The sequence below is a fragment of the Pezoporus occidentalis genome, unplaced genomic scaffold (assembly GCF_034315485.1).
Source record: "Pezoporus occidentalis ecotype Australia unplaced genomic scaffold, CSIRO_AGI_Poc_V1 ctg164, whole genome shotgun sequence".
NCBI classification, from domain to species: Eukaryota; Metazoa; Chordata; class Aves; order Psittaciformes; family Psittacidae; genus Pezoporus; species Pezoporus occidentalis.
Window position 1 is genome coordinate 3737050 of NW_026913466.1, and position 24518 is coordinate 3761567.

Genomic DNA, 24518 nt, shown 5'->3' on the forward strand with positions numbered 1-24518 from the left:
TAATGTTCAGTTGTGATGAAACTGCCGCTGCGTAGATGCAAATAGCAAGGCTACAAGAACAGTTGTTTTGTTGTTGCTGGGGCTTTTTTAATTAAGAAAAAAACAAGAGCAAAAACCGTGTTAGTAGTATATTTCTTTCTAAAGTGCAACAAGAATGCTGGAAAGAAATTTACACGCAAACGCAGAGCCCCCAAGCCTCCTCGGTTTTAATTCGGGTCTCTCGAAAGACAGACACAGAAAACATCCTTGATCCAAAAAACTACTACTTAAAAGCAGGGAAAGCATATCAATCTTGTAATTCCTTTGGAAGTCTTGCTTGCTCCTCTGTATCAGAGTTAACTTTTAACTGACTGCCACCAGCAACAAATTACAGCAGTTCCTTCTGCACATGAGTCAGTAAGGGATGGCTGAGTCAAACTCTGCCCTGATCCTTCCCTCCCACTCCCTGCCCAGCTGCTGCCTGTTTACTCCTTAGGGTACAGCCCATGATCCTGGAAGCCTACAGAGACAGTTAGAAATAGTGGATGCCTTTACTCCTCTGCATGAGAAACATAGGTGAAGTTTGACCGCAATACACCATGTCAGCATGAGCGTCAAGTACGTTAGCTCCTGTTCAGAAACAGGACTTGAGACTTTGCTTAAAGCTGACCATTTCCACTGAACTGTGTCCTCAGTGATTGCTCTGGAGGGTGAAAACAGAGGTCTGTAATCTGGACTGTGTGGTACACCAGGAAGTTTAACATCAAATGTACTCTAGCTTCAGAGTCCTGAATTTTTGAAACATTTCTGTAGCAATGTATTTGGTATTTGTATCTTTACCCTATAGCTTCAGTAACAGATTGTGTTTCTTCTTTTTCTTTCAAGATGGAGAGGAAAATGACAGCAATGATTCTGACTGCATTTTCAGTGTATTTATTGCTTTATTCTTGAGTTGTTTCAGACATATTCCGCTAAGGCACTGAGTGAAGCTTTGTTGTGTTAGGCTGCTTCTCTCCCACAGCCTGGTATACTTTCTGCTTTAATGCAGCATTGTTTCAGCTTGCAGTCAGGTTTCTCTTTCCCTAATTTCAGATCAGTAACTTAGCACAAGAAAAATAAAGTCTTTGTGTTGTTCAGGATTCCAGGATTTGATTTCTCTACTGACTCTCTCTATTGCTGTTTTTATGCCCAGTAAAAGCACTCTCCTATTTATAAACTAAAATTCCTTTAGCAAAGTTTGCTAGGAGGAAAAGTGCAACTCCTCCTCTGATGGATGGTCTTTGTGTTGTTTTTCTAGGTGTGTAAAGTAACTCAATGTGCAAGGCAGCCCTGTAGTAACTGGAGAAAGACCGCTACTAGTGCACCCCCCATGGGACTGATGGAGCATAAAAAACCTTATGTAAACAAAAATCCTGGTCTTTCTTATAATAGTATGTTCATTTACCTACACCTTTGACTCTATTTGCAGTTGGCATCCCATGCCGAGATTTAATCTGTATTCAACTAACTTGAAGTAGTAACCATTTTGTGACAAAATCAAATCACAGAACTGATCTTTGTGCCAGTTTAGCTCACACCATAACCTGGACACTTGAAGTTAACAGATGGAGAAATGTCAAAAAGTAAACTAATAAAAAAAAGCAGCTTGTATTCTCTCAGCTAATAGAGAGAAATTACTGCAAGAGCCCAAAACCTGTTATTTGGAGTCCTTTAGCTGTGAAAAAATAGATGACATTTGATCAGAGATTACCCAGATCTGGAGCTAGCCCCGTGCAGAGGTTTCTTAGGTGCAATGTCCCCTGCTGATCTGAAAGGGCAGTGAAGTCCTCCCACTTCAAGGGCAGCTCCTTGCTGGCAGCAGGAGTCCTACATGCATCAAGGTGCTGTGAGGCTGTCCCATAGGCTAACCAGCACTTTTGGGTGCTCAGTAATATTGGGACTCTTCCTTCCTTCTTGAGCTGCTCCTGGAGGCACTTAATTTGCTGCTCTGCTCCTCTAGGAAGAGATGGGGAACACTCAGCACTACCACTGCTTTTGAAGAGGCAAGTGCTGTGGCGTAAAAATCAAAACCTCTGTCACAGTGTGTTAGAGCACAGATTTGGCTGTTCTGGTCTGGGTCAACACAATTCCTGACTGCAGTTGGCAGACTGAGCTCTTTTAAATGGATCAGATAGGTGAGAGTTTATAATAGTGACTGTCTACTTGACTACTTGCTTTATTAGTTCCGTGCACCATGAACCTTTCTTCTGTCCAGTTAAATGTGAAGATGAGACTGGTCAACTGGGATCTGAAGACATGGTAGTATTAGCTTGTACGTGCAGGTTCTTTTCTGGATAGTTGATCCCTTAATACGAGCATATGTTAGATGATTGCCTTCTGCAGCGTATAGTTCTGTGGTTTTAATTTGTGAACATGAAATGCGTAGACCAACACCCTGAGTCATCTAACCCTTAATCATCCTTCAAGCAAATCCATAGACTACTCTGCAAAGTGTGGTAAGTAGTTAACACATGAATCAATAGCCCTGTATTGTGTTGACTTTATCTTAAGCCACAGTCTTTGCTAAAGATGACAGCAAGGGGAAAGAAGAATCTAAAAATATCTGTGGTGTGGATATTTCAGAACAGGAATCCTGCCTGTTTCTGACTAACAGAAATCCCACCTGAGGCCCTGCGGCTGGTTGTTGTGAAAACTACAATTTAGAGGAATTATGGAAATAATGCAACTCTTCCTGGCAAATTCTTTGTTTGTCACAAAAATCATTTGGCAGAATTAATTGGCTTGATATAGAATTCAGGTGCTTTGGGCCTTAACAGTAATACTCATTTGGCTTGAATGGAAGATACTGGAGAAGGTAAATCAGTCAGTCATTACTGGCATAACAAATGTTGATCAAATTAAAGATGATGTCTTAAGGTTCTTCTCTTTTTCCTCTGTGTGCATATTTAGCACACCAGATGGTTAATGCAGTCATAATAAACTGGTGGGAATATTTAATTAAATGTGTTCCTAGGGCATTAAATGTAGGGTATTATTCTTTGGCTGATGATTAGAGTAAATATTTTGTTAATAAGGGAGTCCATGTAGAATATTGCTGGTAGTACATGAAAATCACATTTGGGAACAGAAATGGGTTCAAAGCAGAAATTTCTTCACAAAATTAAGACATCTCAAGTGCTAATTCTTTTTATATGTGGGGGTTTTTTCCCACCACCGATTCACTGTTGGTCATTACTACCCAATTATTACAAATAGCCTGAGAAATCATTCTAAAATTGATAGTCATAGAATGGAATGGATCTAAGTTAAAGTCTGTAGGCATTTAATTGGCAGTAGTAACATTTTCGCTGCATACTGAAGGGATTAGATGGAACACCGAAAAGCACAGTTAAGATCATCATTTTTGTTAGGGCAGTGATGGTTCCCTGGTAGGGCATGAAGCCCATGTGCTCTTGTTGGGAGTTAATTCTGCTCCCTCTGTGACATTCCAGAGGACTGAAAACATCTTTCCATGATCTGAAAATCCTGCCACCCCAGGTATGCAAACATCTACTAACCCAGCAGTGATACCCCTGTGTCGATAACTTTTCCACCCTAACCAGTTTTATATCATTACTTTCTTTACTCCCACAGAGCAGCTTTTTTGCCGTGTGAAAGCAAGATTAGTAGAATGAAAACAAGGATAAACTTGGTCTATTAAATAGGCTAGTTAATAACTGAAGGGGGAAAGATGTGCTAGAAATACGTACAATCAGTGGGCAGCAGAGCTGAAAAGCACACTGAGTACATCTATCTTGGAACTGGGTAGGTCATGCTCTCTAGCCAGGGTTTTCTTTTGAAGACTACTTATCTTAGAAGCAGAGAACATGATTATCTAGTTGTAAGAAGCCTGAGAACTTAATTCTGAAGGACACTCATTTATGGCGGTGTTAGAAGTAAACCATCTTTTCTCCAAACCTCTCCTGACCGAATTAGCATGTGGTTTTGAAAGAGTAACAAGACCTGCCATTTGATGCTACCCCATCTCATGATGGGAAAAGCAAAAGCTTGGGTAGGTGGTGTTGGGATGGATAACTAATGTCTCTTGATTTCTAGACACATACATGTATCTATATATTCCCAAACAGAAACATGATTGTGTGCACACAGCCTGTAGGCCTGTACTAAAAGCCTGTACAGTCTGGATTTCTTTCAGAAATGGCACGTAGACAAGCTAGCACAGAATGTTAGTCTGCACTCTTTGGTTAGGCTGGATTTTGTTAGGACTGTGTCAAACTGCATAAGGACAAACTGATTGTTAAGAGAGGTTTTTTGTTAGTGTTGGCTAAGTTGACTTACTGCAGCAATAAAATCATAGGTAGTGGGATCCAGTTAACAGAAAACTGAGAACTAGCAAATCCCTCCAGAAAGCAGAATACTAAGAATGATCAGTAAAAGTACCCCATGGCAAACTAACAGCAAACCCCCACTGCTATACAGCTTCTTTATTTCCTTAGAGATCCTCCCTGCCTCAATGCTTTCAGATGCATCTAAATTCACAGATGAACACTCTCTGCACCAGGGACGATGTGAGAGTTGTTTGTTTCTACGGTTTCTGTTAGGTTCAGGATCTTCAGTGACATTTGTAGTCATTACAGTCATGTATGAATTTGCAGTTGTAGCTATTTTTAACAATTGTCTTACAGTTAAATCTCAAGAGTACAGAGCTATGGAAGTGTTATTTTTTTGGGTGTGTGTGAGGTGTTCAGGTTTTTTAATGCGTTTGGAACCACAGGGTATCAAACCCCGCTTAAGCAGTGAAGCCCAGATGTGTAGATGCCTTTTGAAGGGGTCCAAATGGAAAAAAGTGTCTTAAATATAGTGCATAAGTTTGGTTACAACAGTAAATATTTACTATATAAATATGGAATCTGGACAGTAAAAAAAAAGAGAGAGAGAGGAAGAGAGGCAGTGCAATTTAATGTTTTATTTAAACAACAAGTAACGGATTTGAGGAAAGAAGAATTAAAATGGGATTTGTAGAAAGCTGCCTTCCTCATTTCACTTTTACAGGGATCATTAGTCAAATCCTGTACTGCTTTGATGCACTTCCACTGCCCCCACCCGTGAGCTTTGCCAGTTGAGACCAGCTAAAGCTGTCTGATGTAATTCTCACATTCCTCATGCTGTAACCTTTAACCGTATGGTTCTCATTATTTAAGTCTGAGGGATAGAAAATAACTCCTGCTATTAGAAATTGGTTTTGAGCTTTGATTTGGAGTCAGTAGCTGAAGAATTGAGGGGCACAGAGCTGGAAATGAAGAGGCCTTTGCTGCTTTGCCACAGGCTTTCTCTGTCACCTGAGCAAGTCATTTCATTACCCTGTACCTGCTTCCCAGCCATATGCAGGGATAATAGCTTTTCCTCAGCTTATTGCAGTGGTCTTAGGATAAAGACTTTGAAGGGATTAGGTCCTGTAGCTGAAGGCTTTAAAAAGCACTTAGGATGGATAAAACAAGTTGCTGAAAGCAGCTGTCAAAGTCCAAATGTAAACGGTACCAAAGTCGCAGTGGTGGCCTGGCATCCTCCTGGTATTCATGTTGTACGCTTCCCTTCCCTAGCCTGATTAACACCAAAAAATTCTCCTACATAGCTCACACGCATGAACAAAACTGGAAGTGTGCATCAGGCAGTTTCCTAAAACATCAGATACACAGTCATCCTTAATGTTCTTTCAACCAGTGCTGAAATGGAAAACGAACACTGGATATCTCCAGTTATCTCTTACAGTTGCAGTTCCCTTGAACTAAGAGTTAAATAGTAAATTGCTTCCAAAATATCCAGGTGAGATAAGAAGTCTTAGTCATGATTTTGACCCACCAGTTTCCGGCCCAGCAAGTAACCAGAAGAACAGGATGTGTGAGTCAGCTGAGACTATTTTACTGAATTGCTAGGACAGTCCCAAAGATTTCTTCCAAAGTGGCTGCACACATACACAGATCCAGCTCCTGCTGTCAGACAGCCAGATTGCTCATGTGTGAAATGAAGCAAAATCTGGCATGAAGGGGAGAAAGAATATAGTTCATGTTACATAGAGAGTGACCCAACTGCCCAGGCTCTAAGTGTGTCATAGAGTTGTCCTGAAGTAAGTGTACTTGTCACTCTCCCAGAGTGTCCCCCAAAGAATATTTGCTAGGGATTTATTCCCTTTTAACAATAATAGAGCTTTGTTCCCCTGTCAAAAATAATTTGACCTGTTCTTGAGAGTAAAGATTCTCACCATCAATGGTAACCTTTTTCCTTTTCTTAAAAACAAAACAAAGCAACGCCTAAATAAAAGTGCACAAGTGTGTTGGCCTGATGGCTAGTGGCGCAGTGATGGAGCTTTTATATGGGGTTTGCATTCTTTTGTAGCTCCTCAAAATAGCGTCAGCCCACGAGAAATTGGACATTAAGGTTGTGATGCTTCAAGTATTTCAAAAGCAAACCTTTCTAAAATAGTGCCAGTGTTCTGCATAAATTTTTTCAATAATTCTGATAAATTATAAACTGAGATAGCACAGTTCAGAGGCAATAATAGAATGATGTAAATGTGCTAGACTTTTGTTCTAGCATTTTTGCACTAAGATATCCCAGGAAACAGTGGTGTTTTCCAGGGCTGTAGGCCTTCAGTTCCCTTCTTTACTAGAAAACTCAGGTTCAAAGACAAACTCTTAACAGATGCCTTGTGTGACTAGAGCCACATTAGCTCACTGAGGTACTGCCTTCTGCTGCCGACAGCCAGGATGCTTTCGACAGAGCTCAAACACTTGTAGGGCTGAGCTAGAAGCATGGAGACCCCTCTGTTTTGATCTAAAGTGCCTTAGGAAGTTGGGAGAAGCGGTGATGCAGGTGTCTCTGTGCTTATTTTGTCTATTTTGGATATTACATGCTATCTCATGACAAGAGAGGGCTCATTCCTTGTTGACCTGCAACAGCTGCTGGTGGCATTAAAGACACATGCTTAAGGCCTGACTTCCTAGAACTGGTGCTGGCCCCTCTGCAGCATGTCCTGAATCTCCTCTGGTGAGCACTCTTTATTGCTCTGACCCCCAAGGCTGTGAGCAAGGCAACTGCTTGTTGCTGTGTAAGGAGAGCACAACTCCAGAGACAAAAGTAGCTCTGCACTGCAGTCAGCACCCAGCTCTGGTTTCTCTTCTATTAGATTTTATGTAATTAATTCAGATGGGTATGTTAATCACAAGCTTGCTGTGCCTTAGCATTAAGGCAGCCATTTCTTTTTGGCAGTTACAGTAACTCCTGTTGGGTGGTCAGGGCAGCTGTACAAACAGAGTTTTCCAATCCATTCCTCCATTACACAGGGAGCAGAGAAGCCCCAGGAAAAGCAGCTGAAACCAAATTAGGTGGCAGCAAGGATACCAAAGGTCAACCAACTGGGAAGTACCTACTTTGTGCCAAATCATTTTAAGGACAGCTTGGGAGGTGCAAAACATAAAGGATTAAAATTACTGGGCAGGGAAGGGATATGGCAGAGCACTGAACTTTTATCATGCAGCTGTGACCAAGAATACCACTGCGCTTATAAGCTATGCTTACGGGCGAAAACACTAGTGCCAGGGAAAAACACTTCTCACGTGCTTCCCTTCTGTAGTCTGGGATGCTAACAGTACATTGTTCAAGAAGGGAGCTCTGTTAACATTTGTAGTAGCGAACAGTGTGACACAATGTTTTCATAGGAAAAAATCTGCTGTGTTGGAGGGAAAAAGCCTATTTACTGCAAATAAATTTTACAATTTCAATTTTAGCTCTGCTGTTGCACCAAGAACTCCCTTTGAATTTGTTAATGCTCCAGGGGCATCTTGTTTAGCATTATTTGAGTCTGATATATATTATAGTCAGATTTTGATCCTTTGTGAAAACAGTGTAAACTCAGAAAAAAAATCCTGTTGGGATCCTGGCCCATGGCCCTTCAATGGAGTAATTCCATTGCAGGTGGCAGCAGCATCTGGTCTTTTATGTTTTTAACAGGGGCTGTGAGGTCCTCAAAGGATGAGCAATTTGTGTACAGCTCAGGTTTTTTTATTTCAGCTGAAGCTTGATAATGACATTCTTACCTATAGTTAAAAAAGAAGTGTAAGATCCAGCACTGCTCTGTGTCTGCAGACAGCTGCTCCATCACAAACCCTCAGCCTGTCTGCCAACACCAGCAAGCTGGGCGGTGTGATTGACACGCTTGAGGGAAGGGATGGTACCCAGAGGGACCTGGACAGGTTGGAGAGGTGGGACTGTGCAAACCTCATGAAGTTCAACAAGGCCCAGTGCAAGGTCCTGCATATGGGTTGGGCCAATCCCAAGCACAAACACAGGCTGAGGGAGACTGGATGGAGCAGCCCTGATAAGAAGGACTTGGGGATGTTGGGTGACAAAGAAGCTCCCCATGACCCGGCCTCAGTGTGTGCTTGAGCCCAGAAACCACCCGTGTGCTGGGCTGCAACCCCCAAGGGTGAGCAGCAGGTCAAGGAAGGGGATTCCCCCCTTCTGCTGTGCTCTGCTGAGACCCCCCCCCAGTCCTGATACACCGCTGGCGCAACAGCACAAGAGGGACATGGAGCTGTTGGAGCGAGGCCGGAGGAGGCCAAGGAGACGCTGCGAGGGCTGGAGCAGCTCTGCTCTGGAGACGGGATGAGAGAACTGGGCTGGTTCAGCCTGGAGAAGAGAAGGGTCCTGAAGGGGAGAACTTAGAGCAGCTCCAGTGCCTAAAGGGTCTACAGGAAACCTGGAGAGGGGCTTTTGACAAGGGCCTGTAGGGACAGGACAAGGGGGAATGGCTTTAACCTGACAGAGGGGGGATTAGGTTAGACATTAGGCAGAAATTCTTCCCTGTGAGGGTGCTGAGGTGCTGGCACAGGGTGCCCAGAGAAGCTGTGGCTGCCCCATCCCCGGCAGTGTTCAAGGCCAGGTTGGACAGGGCTTGGAGCAACCTGCTCTAGTGGAAGGTGTCCCTGCCTGTGGCAGAGGGTTCGAACTGGATGAGCTTTAAGGTCCCTTCCAACACAAACCATTCTGTATTACTGGGAGTCCGTGAGGGTCTGCATTATCTGTAGAGATCTTGGCCCACAGGTGATACTGCCAAACTGGATTTTGTAGTTTAAGGTACCTTTGTGGAACTAACTTTAGTGCCCCATAGTGCTTTGATAGTGTATTAATGAGGCCATAATCCCAGCAGCATTAATCAGACCCCAGGATGTCAAAGGGAACGATTCACGGAGAAACGCTGTGTTCTTTCAGTCTGTCACTTTGGCTTTGGTAATGCATGAGTGGGATTTGTGATACTTTTCAGTTCACATGCTTAGGGATTTCCTTTGCAGCTTCAGGAAGGGGTTTATTTCTCTGCAGGAAATAGTGATAGGGGTCTCTTAAAAGGAAAAGTAAGGTTGCACAGGTTAAAGTGTGGGTGTGAAGAATGACTGGCTAAGATTGAAGGACCCTGTTCTGGCTGCAGGGTGAGTTGTCTGTACAAGCTCATGCACTGAGACAGACTGGATCTGTTGCTGGATTTTAAGGGATTTTTGCTTTGCCTTTTGTTTAAGAGCAGGCTGGGGAAAGCCAGTGTTGATGCTTAAGAAAAGGGCTGATGTGGGTGGAGTTGATCAGGGCTCTGTTCACAGTATTGCTGCAAATATTCATCCAGGGTCCATGGCAGATGTTTGAGCCTGGCCAGCTGCTCTGGTAGGGCATTTTGGTGACCACAGGTGGGGTGGTTAAACATTGGCTGGATGCCTGAGGTGACTACCCCCTGCTGTGTGCAGTTCTCACCCCCACTTCCTTCTCCATTTCTTTCTCCTCTCCTTTTGTTCATCTTTACCCAGTTAGCTTCCAGCCAAACACCGAGGAGCAGGGGAGTGCATCACTCCAAACACTGAGGAGGAAGGCAGGGTCACAGCCCTGGCCCCTGTGGATCAATACAAAATACCCAAAGGAGAGTCTGTTCCTTTAGTGGGACATAAGCTCTGCCCTGCTAGTCAGGCCTGTGATCAGTTTGACCATTGGCCTCATTTAGGGTAGATAACCTGAAATGCTTGATGTTTAAAAGGCAGCATGGGAGGGGAAGTGTTTGATGTGGTCCTATTAAAAAACAGTGTGAAAAATAATTGCAGCATGGGAGGGAATGGGACACTAGGAATGGAAATGTCTCGCTAGTGGGCTGTGAGACAATGGAAAACTCCTTTTAAGAGACAGGTACTTCTGACTTGTTCCAGAAAAGGGATAGTAAACAAGTGAAGACGGTTTCAGTCACTTTTTATGTTCTCTGCTTTTGACGTAGGTCTGCTCCAGCTCCTACCCAAGGTCCCACCAGTGCTGGGGCTGGAGGGCCACCTCCTGCTACCAAACGGCTGCAGCAGACGCAAGCCCAGGTGGATGAAGTAAGTGGTTCCAGGTGATTTTTTGCTCACTATAAGGGTGCTGATGTGGGTTTGGTTTGTGTGTGTCTGGTTTTTTCTGTAAGATACTTTTCCTCCCTAGCGATCCAGTAATTCCTGCTCATTTGAAGGGACTGAATCTAGGAAATAAGGTTATATGGCATTTATGAGGAGGCAGACTGCACAAGAGATATTCCGCATATGAACATCCTTGTACCAGTAACACTCCTGCAGAATAAACATGGGCATTGTGCCAATTCAGAAATTCATCCCAGTCGGTCAGGATAGAAGGAGAAGTAATAGTGGAACCAGCTCTTTTAACATGTTCCTGAATTCCTGGAGGTTAGACGCTAACCTCGCAGACTGTTTCACAGGGACAGACCTTCGGTTTCTCATGGATAGATTCAACCCATGAGAATTGTACAGTTGAAGATGCTGTCACGTGTGGGTTTCTTTGGGGATAAATTGTGATAATTAATCAACTGGTTTATGGCACCTGTCTGATCCGTTAAACTTTGACCTTCCAATGAGATCTTTCCTGGTTTTCTTTCATGTCGTGTAGGCAGAAAACCTGTAGGTGGCACCACACACCACAACACTACACCCCTGCGGCTGCTCTGCTCCAGGCGATGTCGCGCGTAAGCACTTCAGACCCAAACCAGAAACTCGACAAGGGGATCAGGGCATTGATTAACAGAAAATCTTTGGTCTTCGTAAAATGACTGCCATTTTTAATGTTATATCAATGCTGATATAGTATTTCAACTATATCCATGTTGGGTTTTCCCCTCTGATTGCTCCAGGCATCCTAAATGTTATTTTCTAAGGCCCAGATCTTGGCTTTGTCTAGACAAACATCTGTTTCTGTAAAATAAATGCAGTCTCATCTGGACAAGTGCTCATTGCAGCCAGGTTAAAATCAATAAATAGTTCTGGGTGTAAAAAAAAAAAAAAAAAAAAAAAAAAAAAAGACAGGATGAGTAGGAAATGTTACAGTATTTTGTTTCAGCATTTTCAAGTAGTTTGAATTTTTCACTATGAAACATAGTACCAAGACAACATTCAGCTCAATACTAGCTAAGAAATGAAAACAAAAGTGTCTTTCATTTGATATGAAATTAAGTGCTTGGAAAGTTTTGATTTGGAAAAGTAAGAAAGAAAATTTGTGTTGACCAAAACATTTGATTTTGTTCTAGGTTTGGTAGACGAGTGAAACAAATGTTTTGAGTCTTGGAACAGCATTTAACCCTGTGCCAGTCCTTTCAAAGATTCTTCCACTACCAGCTTCATCTCACTGTGTTTAAATCATGTTTTTTTTTTAATAACTCTGGGGTTTTGCATGTAATAGTTAAATTACATTAAGTACAAACCACATGGACTTCCTTATTACAGAGTGTCAGAAGTAAGAGCCCAGCAATTGTATTCGCTGCTACAATAAGAGGACACTGCTTTACTAAGTCTGGTATACTGTCTAACATTTACATTGGGGATGAATTTGTAAAGGAATGCTACTTAGAGTTATTGCCTTGCTAGAAAGAGACTTTTTGATCCAACATATAAGATATATATGCATGAAAAAGCCTTACCTATTGTGTACTGGCTGCACACACATTTCTGCTGAGGCTGTGAAATGAGGAGGCATGAGCTCCCTCCTACACTTCAGGCTGAATTTTCTCAGGTAATATTTTCTCCTCCTCCACTTTGAAGCAGGACTTCAAATTATGGCTGGGAAGTCATCTTGTCTGAGAAAGAACTGCAGAATGAGTAAATCCTTTGGTCAGGAAATGCATACAGTTCCCTGCACAATGGCCGTTATCTAGCCAATTTCTCTAGTTCAGGTAAGGAAGTTATATTGAAAGTATAGAGAAAATAATGGCTTGGTCTTAGTGATGACAATTTGGATGTCAACCAAATCATAGTATAGCGGTCTCCACCAATTTTCTGTATTTATAGTGAAGTGGCTGGTTGTAGGCTAAAAGAAATCTAAAGTTCTAGTGAAACTCATTACAGTATTTCATAATGTCCCCTTATTTTTTTACCTTTAAAAGCATCTGAGCACAGTCTAGCTGTGTTTATTTTGTTCTCACCATAGGTATGGTTTTTGAGGCACTGTCCAGGTAACTGCTATCACATGCCATAATGGCAAATGGCTGGTTTCAGTATGTTATGTGACATTACAGAGTGTGAACATATGGGTGACCCTCAGCTTTCCTGTGTGTAATGTAACATGAGGCTGTGTCATTGCAGGTGGTAGACATCATGAGAATGAACGTGGACAAGGTGCTAGAAAGAGACCAGATGCTATCAGAGCTTGACAACCGAGCAGATGCATTGCAAGCAGGTGCCTCACAGTTTGAAACCAGTGCAGCCAAACTGAAGAGAAAATACTGGTGGAAAAATTGCAAGGTAAGGAATAGAAAATCTTGTTAAAAATCACTTAATGGCATACTTTCTTCCACTTGCATTTAATGGGCCTCTGCTTGCAGGATGGCATCTCTAAGTGGTCTCTTCCTGTACATGGCAGAAAGAGATGCCTTGCCCTTTAGGTTCTAGGATAATAAGTCAAGCAACTTTGATCTTTACCAGAACTTATTATTTCAATAATTCTGCAGTCTATACAATGTAGGTACAAATTCTGATGTTTCAGTCAGTGCCTGCAGATAGGGATGGGAGAACAGTCTATGTTAATTCATGTCAGCTTTCTGTGTGAACTGCAAAACCTGAATAGATACAGTGAATTCTGGTAGTAGGAGAAAAGAAGCCTTTTTCCTTCTGGCAGGATCATCAGCCTCTTGATCTTTCTTCAAGATGGTAAACTACAAAAAAATTAGTTATTTTCACAGAGTGCTGTGAGAATTGAGGAAATGAGAGCCCCTTTTGGAAAGGGGCAGCTTAGAATAGAGCAGGACTTTAATCAACTAGCTGCCTCCTCTGCAAAGTCTCATCTTTCCCACTAGCAGAGGGAACTTCACTCTCCTTTGATTTTTCAGACCTCAGGAGTTGTGTTTTCTAGACCTGGAGACTTCAGCTCCTTTTACTCATATAAGACCCCATATTCTTGCTTCTTTCTACTTCTGTACCACCAACATGAATGCTAGGCCAAAAGTTCACCTTCATTTTCATTTCTCTTCAATACCAACTTTGCTGCTGACCATTCATGTCCACTCAGATAAAACCACCTGTTCCCAAAGGAGAATCCCACAGGTATCCCTCACCAACCTATTGCCTGCTTTGTCTCTTCAACCCACAGTGCTATGAAATGTAAAGCAAGATAAAGTATTCTGGGTTAACTACATGCACAAACATCCCAGAAATAAGTGGCTGTAGGCTAGAAATTCAGCTGATCAGTTCCTCTGGGCTTCTTCTAGCTGTTGCCCAGTTGCTTTGTCTCACAGTGCAGGAAGCAGGGCTTGTGGGAGCTACAGATTTTGAGTTAGGTTCACCCATGCTGACTGCAGTCACCACAGTGGCCTACACTACACTAGATTTTCAAAGGTACCTTCATTTTCCCTTTGTCATTGTCCCTTCCTGCTTTACCTTGACAAACAGAATCCCCTTGTCCTTCCCCTGGCTCTGAAATCACCTCTGGAGTTCTTTGACTTCAGAGGTTTACTTTTAAAATGGACAAGGTTGGTCACTGCATCTTTTAGCTGATGGACAAGCTTGGACAAGAGGCTATGTCTATTGCTGGTGGTCAGCTGTTCCTGAAATATACCCTAAATTTGGGGCCTGAACAATTCTGCTCCAGCAAGTCTTTGCAAGAATTAAAAGTGCAAGGAATGACCCACTAAGTAAAAGCAAAAACCTGAGGGGTTAATGTTTTTCATGTGAAAACCTGACTTTCTCTCTTTTTCTTTTTTCTTGCAACTTTCTTTTTATAGATGATGATCATCCTTGGTGTAGTATGCGCAGTCATTCTCATTATAATTATAAGTGAGTAGTTCATTTCTCTTTTGTTTATGATCTCAATAGCTCTGTGACATGTGAAGTGCTGATTTATTTTAAAAAGACAGAAAAAATTGATATAAAATATTTAAAGTGATTGATTTGTCAAATTCCCCTGTAGTGCCATGTTGTTATAGTGAGAATTACTGCAAACTCTCTAGGCAACATATGGGTGGAATTTCTTGACAATTAATATATTTTACATCAGCACATTACATAACTTTCCCTAGGATTAAAGACTGTCCCTTTTAAAATGGAAATACAACTTTTTATGCAGTTTCAGATATCTTCCTTTCAATGTTTCAGTGCCACAGTCCTGGTGTTTTCTAGTGAGAACAGTAATGCTTAAGTTACCTCATGCCTATAAAAAGAGGGTGAAGGCCCAAGGGCAAATGGGCATCTGATGAATTCCTTTTGAAGTGTGCAGGTGGAATTTGAGATGTTGGTGCCTCTGAAAATGCCTTTGCACCTTGAATACCTAAATATTGCTAAAAGACGGCACAAAGTCTTACTGATTTCTTGTCTTGAAAGACCATCTCATTCCACGTGTTGGTTATAGGAAAAATAACATATGAATGAATAATAGCAGTCATGCTGGTTGGGACCCAGGGATCTTGTAATGACAGGAACTGAACATTTTCTTTATGTAACCTCTGTATTAGCAACAGCTGTTATGTGACATAACTATAATATGGCATTAACTCCTAAAAGGGAGATTTCTTGAGTTAGACAATCCAGCTAGTAGTAACCCAGAAGAGATTCACCAGGAGGCTAAACTGTGGATGTGAATTAATTCCCCGCTCTCAGATTACATGCCTTGTAGTCAGCATGTTTCCATTTTCCTCTTTTTCTTCTATAAAGAAGGCTTACAGAATCACCTGTAAACATGACTAAAAGGATCGAGGTACATGTGGCAGTTTATTGGTCTTATGAATGCTGGCACCAGGGTGACCCAGAATAATTCTAGGGTTTCGTAACACTGATACAGCAAGAATGGGAAATGGCTAGATATTAATTAACTATATTAACTGGGTACTCAAGGCAGCTGGCTTCAAGGGAAAGATGGGCCTTTGTTCTGCAGTCTAGTGCAGCAGCCTGGGAAGACAGATGTGCAGCTGTTGAACTGACTGCTGTGTACATACGCATCATTGAGCATTATGCGTATCTTAACAAGAAAGTGAAAAGCAAACAAGATAGCTCAGAATTTCTCTTTAGAAGTTAAGACAGAAATTATATATCAATAATAACATTGTCTCCTTCTTAGTTTTAAAAGTTGGATGCCTGTCCTGGGAAGCTTAGAAACAGACAGAGCAGGATTGACATGGGTTAGGTTGGGTTCAGATTATTTAACTTGAGTGTCATCAGGGTATCAAAACTTAAGTGTCACATCATCACACCCAGGTCATGGCTCACCATAGTGACATCTAGTGAAAGTTTAGTGAGATTTAAATGCATTTGGATCTTAAATTATTTTTTCAGTCTTTTCTATTCTTTTCAGATCCTTCTGTAGTGGTGCGTAAAGGTTGCAGCTTCAGGAAGGACTCTGTGTATTGAACTTAATGATGTATTTATTTACAGTATCTCTCAAGCATATGTTTAAATCCTGTTGACATAAAGCATCCACGTGCTGTCCCAGACAAGGCTTGCATGGCTTCTCCAGTCACTGATTGGAATGAGAACAAGACTATACCTTCTAGGGGTGGCTAGAATAATAAATTGGGTAGTTCCTCATAGCAGCAAGCTACCATGGGTGGTGAAATGGCCCAAGCCAGGCTTCCTACCATCCTGGTAGTGGGGCCCTTAAAAACCAGGCTAGCTCCCTGCTGAAGGAAAACCTGTTGGACTGTAGGTATTGCTGGAGCTGTCATCACCCTCAGTCCTTGTTTGAGCTGCAGTCTCTCCTGCTTTCCACTCCAGTTCCCCCTTCAAATTCCTTTTGTCACAGGAGTATCCCTATTCCAGCTAGGAAGGCATATTATGTACTTATGGCAAAGATGTGCTAAAGGTGTTTGCCATTCTGTGACAGCACACTCTTCTGTGAAATAAAGCACAACAGTAACTCTGTAATAACTACTGGTTTATGTCTTTTTTTCCCTTCTGCTTCCTTTCCCAGTTTATTTCTCCACTTGAAAAAGCAGAGAAGGAAGACTTGGCACAACTTTGTTCATATCAACCAACGATATCAGTATTTCTTTGTTGAAATCCGCTTTTTAATACCCGGTGTCTTGGGATTTTTGCTCGTAATAACCCATAAGCATTCAGTGTGGTGTGTTTTGGAATTCTGTTGTTTCCACAAGAAACTGTACCAGCTAAATACTGCCAAGTAGTTCCATACACTGTCTTATCACTGTGTCTTAAAATGTGTACGCACTGACCTTCAGAAACTGTAGTATATGAAAAAGCATCCTAAACATCTCAGAATCAGGGAATGCAGCTATGGGGAAGCTCCTGCTTAAAGGGACACTGTCAGGTGAATTGGACCCAAACCTGACGTTACAGCAAATGTTAGGGCCAAAATTCTCAGTCTGAGCACCTAAAGTTGGATGGCAAAGCCCACAGTCAGATGTAACTTTTTGAGGTAGCATCTGCTACTCCCATTGAAGGGAGTGGTACCTACAAGTTTTCATGTAAGACATTTTATTTCAACTTAGCCAACCAAACCACAGGTTTTTGAGATTAATTTTATGATCCAAGTCTAAAAACATTGCCTGCAGAAAATAAATAGTACTGGATGATCATCCTTTATGGATTTAAATATTTTCCTAATGGGGTGTTCTGTGCAGCCAGGTTGCCCTCAATATGAAAGCCAGAAGGAAAATTGTACAACACCCAAGAAAGCATTAGCTAGCACAGTCTTGGAAAAGCCAAGTGAAACGCAAAAAATGGAGGTAGAGGCATCATAAATAATCAAGATAAAGACTCGTGCTAAAAAGTGAAGGTGCTGTTTGCCAGACTTCATGGGACTCTTGAACGCCAGTTCCCAACAATTACAGCCCTAACTGTAGGGCTGAGCAGCTTTTGGTGATGTCTGTGGCTTCCCAGCCCAATGGTAGGAGGCCGCCTCTGGACCATTTTGCAGAAATGGTCCCCACTGTGAGGACCATGCAAAAATCAGGAAGGAGAAGGTATGATTAAATAGAGAGAACAGTAGAGAGAGGCCAAGAAAGGGAAGGGTGCCTAGGAAAGCTTTCCTGGTGAAGAGGAAGGCAGAGAAACACTGTTCAAAAATGGTTTTAATAGGCTTTTAAAAAAACTAATTTAATTTGTATGTGTGTGTGTATAGTTCGTAAGCTGTAGTATTGTCTTTGTAAAGTGCTCAGCTAAGCTGTTTTCCATACTCAGTTTAAACTAACATTTGATGTAATTAAGAGAAATGACATAATGAGAGAAGGTTCTTGTATGCTATCGTAGGGTTTCTCCGAAATGTTCAATTCCTTGTTTTTTACTTTTTTAAATTCTGAATAGTTTAATCATAATTAACCAAACTAAAAATGAATTATGAAATTTTGAGCCAGGAAACTCTGAAAGAGTCTATTTAGTGTAAATAGTGATAATAGTAGTGAAAATATTCCCACTGTGGAACATCTCTCTTGACATAGTCTTAGACTAAGAAGTCAGAGACCCAGAGCGGTTCTTTGCATACAAATTGTGCTGAAGTAGAATTTTGCTGAGAGAATAAGCAAGGATAAGTTGAAAGGTTCAGGGAGCACTTTTCCCCCTATATATTTATTGCTTCATATTCACATGTGCGATTTCATATCATTAAGTAGTAAGTGGCCAGAGGCTTAGTGAATCTTAAGTTTCAAAGTTACTAATGTGCTACGGGACTCCCTATTCACTTGAGTCCTTCAGCTGAGTGAGTACATACACAATTCTAAAATCCTAAATTCCACACAGAAAACTCCACTGTCACGAAAGGCTTGGCTCCATGAGGTGCCACAGCTGAATGCTATCTCTAATTGCATCTTTGCTAGCAAAGAAATTAGCCATCCAACTTCAGGCCCCTTTTGGCTAGCTGACAGGAAAGAATTATCTCCTAAGTGCGAGACCCTGCCACTGACACCCATGTTGAGCATGGCTTGATCCTCACAGGGGTTTTCTATGGGACTGCTGAAAGGACTCATGAGATGAAGATAGCTTTCACTGGAGATGGTACAATCAATAAGGTTATATGCTGATACAGGTCCTTAACACAGTGCCTTCTCCCATGAGTCTGAACTGACTACTTAACTGCTACGGCTGCAGATACACATCAAAAAGTTTGAATCCTCTAGCTGCAAAGATGTAAAGTTTCCAAATGAAACAGCTACAAGGATGCAAAGCTTACATCCTGCTAACCTATCTCAAGTAAGTTAATAATCAAAGTGGGAGCTTTAGGGAAGAGTGGAGAAGAAAAACTGCTGGTTGTGGAATGTGTAATTATTTTCCCTCAAAACAGTAACTAATGGTGATGACTGCTAAATGTTGGTGACAATTTGCAAGGAAGAGTGTAGTCAAGAAACCTAGCCTTCAGTGAGTTGTAAAAGGTTCCTCTGTGTGCTAATGAAGTATGCTAAATTAATGTGTTTTAACTCTTCAGTTGTTTGTATATTGTGTATTTGTGAATGCTCAGTGTTTGCTAGTTGTGCTGTGCTGGTCGGTTGCAATCAGGTAAGATGAGCCACATACCATTTCCAATTCAGCCCAGGAAGAATGAACATGTCCTTCCCTGATGCACAGATCCAAAATTGAACTGCTCCTGCAGAGGGTTAGCTCTTCTGCAGAGAGTTAGCTCTTTTGCAAGGAGAACATGGTAATATAGGACTGTTCAGGGTCATAGATTGTGCAACACCATCACATATATGTAGACTCGAACAGAGCACAATCTATATAAACACAGTCGGAGATCTTATTTGTGTTGAAGCCAGGATTGATTGCTTTGCTCTCACTGCATCTACATTTAAAATGTCCATGCAGTTACTACTGCCTACTTGTAATAGTAAATTTCCCATGAAAATATGAACTTGTTCTTTTTTTGTGAGCGCTGACTAGAATTTAAATCACTGGGTAGAATTTCAATTACTACTCCTCAGCACTATCTCCTGCAGAGACTTTTACCTTGGACTGATAAAAAGGCACCAAAGGACTTCCTTTTACCCACTCCCCAGCAAACCCTCAGGGGACTGCGAGGTTGACTGCTTTCTGACTGCCATCATGGTACTGAGCTGAAGACTTCTCTGACTGGAAGCAGGGACTTGCTAGCTTTAGCCAGCATTAGACGTTGTTTGTGACTTGCATATTCTGCCTTTATAAGCACTTCCTCTTCCTGGGATTTCTAGGCTACAGCTGTACAGCTAGGATGCCTTCAGAAACAGCACAGCTGAAATGAAATGGTTAGGAGCTGGTCTGTGCTTGTACCACAGCTGCTGTTTGGCTTGCCAATGAGTGCTTCTGAGGTTGAAGAAGTGTTATTTGCATCCACTATCCACTGACTAGTAAGGTCCTGCTCTGGCATTACACCTTCTTCTTTCTAATTTAGATCACCTTGCAATATCCTAAATGTGGCTTCAAGCCTAAAAACATTGGTACACAGAATTTGGCAGGAGGAGTTAGTGTGGAAGCCCTAACAGGGCACTTGACCTGATTTTTCTCTTGACAACATTATGTAATGGCACAGTCAATCCAACATAGTCCAACATAATCCAATATTATTAGAAGGAGGAGGGGAGAATCTCATAAAGATTATGAATGTAACCTAGGATCTGTAAGACAAGAAGTGGTTTAGAAATGTAGTCAGATTATTTAAAGCTGGCACTTGAATTCTATTGGAATCTGCATGAGATTAGCCAGAACAGATTCAGGCAAATAAAATACTTGGCTTTTTTCTTTTAAAACAGTGATCTGCAGTAAGTGATTTAAACAGTTAGAATGATAGAACAGGACAACATTAACTGTGCAAGGAATTAACCAGAACAGCCACAATCTACTATGTTTTGTCTGGGTAGCAAGACCTTTTGAAATTCTGTTTCTATGTCTTATTTCTGTCACTGCTCTCAATAGGGCTTCACAAAACTTTAAACTTAAGAACAGCTGAGCCATTCTTGTCTTGAATACAGTGGATTTTACTTATTAAGAGAAAGTTTATAAATTGACATCTGTGTTAGAGCATACCTGTTAAATGGTTGTATCTGCTTCTCAGAAAAGCATCTACCATGGGAGACTCAAACTTCAGGAAATTCCAGAAGCTCGGATGTTACTCAGCTCTTTTTCACGCTTTTACAGAGTGAGGTTTTTCTGTTTTCTATGGGAGGTTATCCACCCAGAGAGAAGTATCTATAATCTGTCACTTTTTTTGTGACAGTGCCTTGATCACACATGTTGGTGCTAGACCCTTGCAAAGAAACTAGAGAGCGTTTGAGTGTGATCCAGAATTTAGATATCGACCCTGCTCCTCCTGCCCTTTAAACAGGGAAGAGGGCTAAACCAGTAGCCATATAAGGCACTGGGCTTACACCCAATGTGCACACTTCGTGTTGGAGAAAGGCCTCGAAGAGACCAAAATCTCTTTTGTCAGGATTTGTGTCCTGACCTGAACTTTCAACCCACAACAGATCATAACCTTTGGGCCTGATGTGTAGTCAGAAGAGTGAGATGTTCTTCCAGCCAATTCTTCTCACCTGATTTAGGCCCCTCTTGCTAGATGAGATGCATTTGAGCATGTGTTTCTTCATGCAAGAGAGGGTGCAAGCACCTTCAAATTACCTTTAAAGGCAAAATCAAAAAGGCTGAAGAATGTAGCTTGGAAACACATGAATTGTATCTGGGGAAATGATTGGCTGTAGATTTCTCAGATGGTGGCATTATTTTCAGGTGGGATACTAAATTTGAATGTTTGAAACAATAAAATCAGAACCTCGCATCAATTGTTCTTTCTTCATCTGGTCTCCTTCAGGAATACTTCTCTATTCCACTTCAAGAAAGGATTTTGTGTTGCTCTACAGCAAATTTTCCTTCCCTATTTCATTAATTTATGTCTCCATTGATGTGTTCAGAAGCTCCTTTTCTCCATTGAGTACCAGAACACTGTCTGTTTTTTAACACATGCATAGAGATCTGAGCCACCCGAGGAGTTTACCTTTCTTCCTGGTGCACTGACATTTAAAAGCTACATCTTACAATAGAGCAGAAAAACTGTGGCAGTCCAGTTACATGCAGTTTTGGTGGAGTAAACACTTGATTATTCAACAATGAGTCATTTCTGCAGTAACCTCATTCTGTCATGACTGTATCACATCTTCTAACTCTCCAAAGCAAAAAATCATAACCTGCACTGGCTGAAAACAGCATGGTTTAGAACAGCCTCGTGGTTCATATGTAACACTCTATTCAGCCAAAGAAGCCATGTGCTTTAAGTTTAAAAGGGCAAAGTATTTGTTTTCAAAGAGAAAATGTCATAGAGAACAACAAAGATAATTATGGAAAAACCTTCTCTGTTCTTTAGCTCTTCTCACAGTGTCCAGCTTCTCCATTATTCTTCCAGACTCTCTTCATCCTGTTAAGAAAGCCTTTGTGGTTTTGGGATCTAGAGCACTTGGAACATAGCATATTGGGGCTAGGGTTGTCCTGCTGCCCTCTGAATTGACTCCCTGCCTTCTGCCATATTGTTATTGTTGACCTCAATCAGAGCTCAGGCACACCTGAGTGGAGCAGAACCTCCTCCCCGTAATGCCCTGCTGTCCTTAAATGAGCCTCCACTGATGGGATGAGAACACTGGAGGCAGAATATGGCTCCTGGATCCTAATCTGGTTCAAAATGATGTGATATAAAAGAAGGGTCCTGACTGGTACACAACAGCATTTTTGCTGTTACATTTCTTGTAACAGTAATCTCATAAAATTGACAGAAAAAAAGAGAGGAAACAGCAAATAAGGATTGTGTGATTATGACAAGATAGTAAATTGGGAAATGGTTTAGGTGAAATATAGCCAACATTCAGTAAACTCCTCTTCATAAGTGGCTACCCCTAAAATCACCTTTTGTATGTTAAAACTAAGCAGTGCTACCCTATTGAAGTGCACATAGACTACCACATAAAATGAACTATGACGAACAGTAGCTGAATTTACTGCCTTCGCTTTTTTTCTTGAAAATGTAGAAGAAATATGCAAGAAGAATGATCTAGTGTGTTTTGCAGAGAGTGCCAGTTGGGGTGTAGCCTCCAAAGGCATTCTGCTATTGTCACCTGCAGATCAAGGACTTAACCTAAACGAGGGTCGCAGGGTGCTTGGTGCAGTAAAGGTACACACTGAATACCCACTTTGTTGTATAGCACTTTGGTCTCAGTAATGAAATCTTTTTGACACAGCGTAAGTATTTTGCTTACCCTTGTTCCACTCTAATATCTATGCTTGTCCAGTATTGAATGGCCCGAGGATAGAAAATCACTTTGCTGAATCTGAATTATATTTCTGTCATGTATATATGAACATGTGGCGGTGGTCTGAATTTTTGTAAGGAAAAGAGTTTAGAGGAATTAGGAAAAGATTTTAAAGGAATTTCAACCAATATTGTCAATCATCCTTTGAAATTAGTTTCTCCCCCTTATAAGCTGCAGGTTTGTTTATAGTAAAGGTAAATGATGGCAGCTGATGTTGTTTTCTTTGCTAAGATCAACATGTGAGATACTGCATATAATGGAGGTACAAATTCATAATGTACAATGCATAATTGGTTTCAGAAGTTCAGCTACTAATATTTATAGTATTGACCTGAAAGGTTGCAACAATTTCTCCATTAGTCATGGAAGTATTGGCTAGACCTGAAAATTCAGTGGTCAGTGTGGTTACTATGCCACTAGCAAGCTACAGTATACTACATAATGCAAGTTCAGCCTTTCCTGAAACTTAAAGGCAAAAGCAATTCTGAATAAAATGGGAAAGTATAGTAAAGGCCATGGGTATACAGTTTAACCATTACTTATTTAAATGTTATTTATTTATTAGTTAAGCAATTAGTGGCTCTACAAATAGTCAAATAATTAGCTTCCAAAACCTATTTATTGGTGAAAGAATATTTTTTCCTCATGAGAAATGCTGAGTTAAATCTATATCCCATTTGCTTTTTTCCTCAGATTGGAAATAAAATTCTAATGTCGCTAAGACACACTCACACGTTTGCACAATAAAATGTTACTGAAAGCCCACTACTCGTCATGAAAAACATCACTACCTTGTCTTGCCAGTGAAAAGTCCTCCCTCCCCCGACCACATACGTGGTAAACTATTAGTCACATTATGTATATCAGCACCACTGAAAGATTATAAATTGGTACCTCCTACTCAGGAGCAGGACTTTTAAAACATCCTTTGTTGCAAAAATACATTTTGAGGGGGAAACACCAACTGTTGTAGAGGTTAAATTTTTATTTGACAACTCCTATTCTTTTTTTCTCCCCCTTTCTGAAAGAAGTGTTTATCTGCGTAGACAAGCATTTGCCATTTGGGTGGTATACTCTTTTTCCAAGTATGAGAAAGATGAAACACAGGCAGGATCTATTGTGAGCAACCTTTAGTTTGTTTTGCAGCATAAAAAGTTCTCTTAGTGGCAACATATGAACTCTTTATTATAAACTTGGTTTAGTCATGGCAGGAAATGAGTTTGTAGTCAGCTAATTAGTATTTTCCTTAACAACTGATGCTTGAGCCTTAACACAGGAAAGCAGCCTCTGGAGGTACTGGCTAATCAGTTCAGCACTGTAGACTTAAAATGGACACATGGTTGAGAATTTCACACTCTCCAGCCTAGAGTAAAGAGCAAAGAATGCCCTGTTCTGCAGTTCTGTATGTGCTTAAGCATACAGAGATTTTCCAATCTCTGTTTTTAAAAAAAAAACCCACCCTCGTTTATCCTTACTAAACCCAGGCCTGATATCGAATCTGTGCTGTGTTCTAATTCAGGAGAGGAAAAGCCTTTCCTTTGAATGACAGAAAAATTAGGTTGGAAAGGACCCCTGGGGTTTATCTAGTCCAATCTTCTGCCCAAAGCAGGACCCCCTTTGAGGTTGGATCAGGTTGCACAGGGTTTGTCTTGATGAGTTTTGTGGTGATTCTACAGTGAATTCTGCCATTGGATACATTCTCTGCCCTACTAAGATTGATAGAAGAAAGTGCAGCATGCACCTGCATAAGTGTGTGTGGTTTATGTTTTTGCTTTTT

General features: G+C 41.2%; 2 protein-coding genes across 2 annotated transcripts in view; one reads left to right on the plus strand and one right to left on the minus strand.

The window, feature by feature from the left end:
• LOC134160843 (vesicle-associated membrane protein 2-like) overlaps window positions 1-17073 on the plus strand; it is a 42614-nt gene extending 25541 nt beyond the window's left edge. Inside the window, exons 2-5 of the mRNA XM_062613239.1 lie at window positions 10283-10382; window positions 12627-12785; window positions 14261-14312; window positions 16438-17073. Of these exons, the coding sequence (XP_062469223.1) occupies window positions 10283-10382; window positions 12627-12785; window positions 14261-14312; window positions 16438-16454 (328 nt within the window). The 3' untranslated portion in view covers window positions 16455-17073. The remainder of the gene's footprint in view (window positions 1-10282; window positions 10383-12626; window positions 12786-14260; window positions 14313-16437) is intronic.
• The window catches only part of CUNH17orf50 (chromosome unknown C17orf50 homolog), a 62846-nt gene that overhangs the window by 33369 nt on the left and 4959 nt on the right, over window positions 1-24518 (minus strand). The window contains exon 2 of the transcript XR_009963711.1: window positions 11966-12132. The gene's annotated coding sequence lies outside the window, so the exon portion shown is untranslated. The remainder of the gene's footprint in view (window positions 1-11965; window positions 12133-24518) is intronic.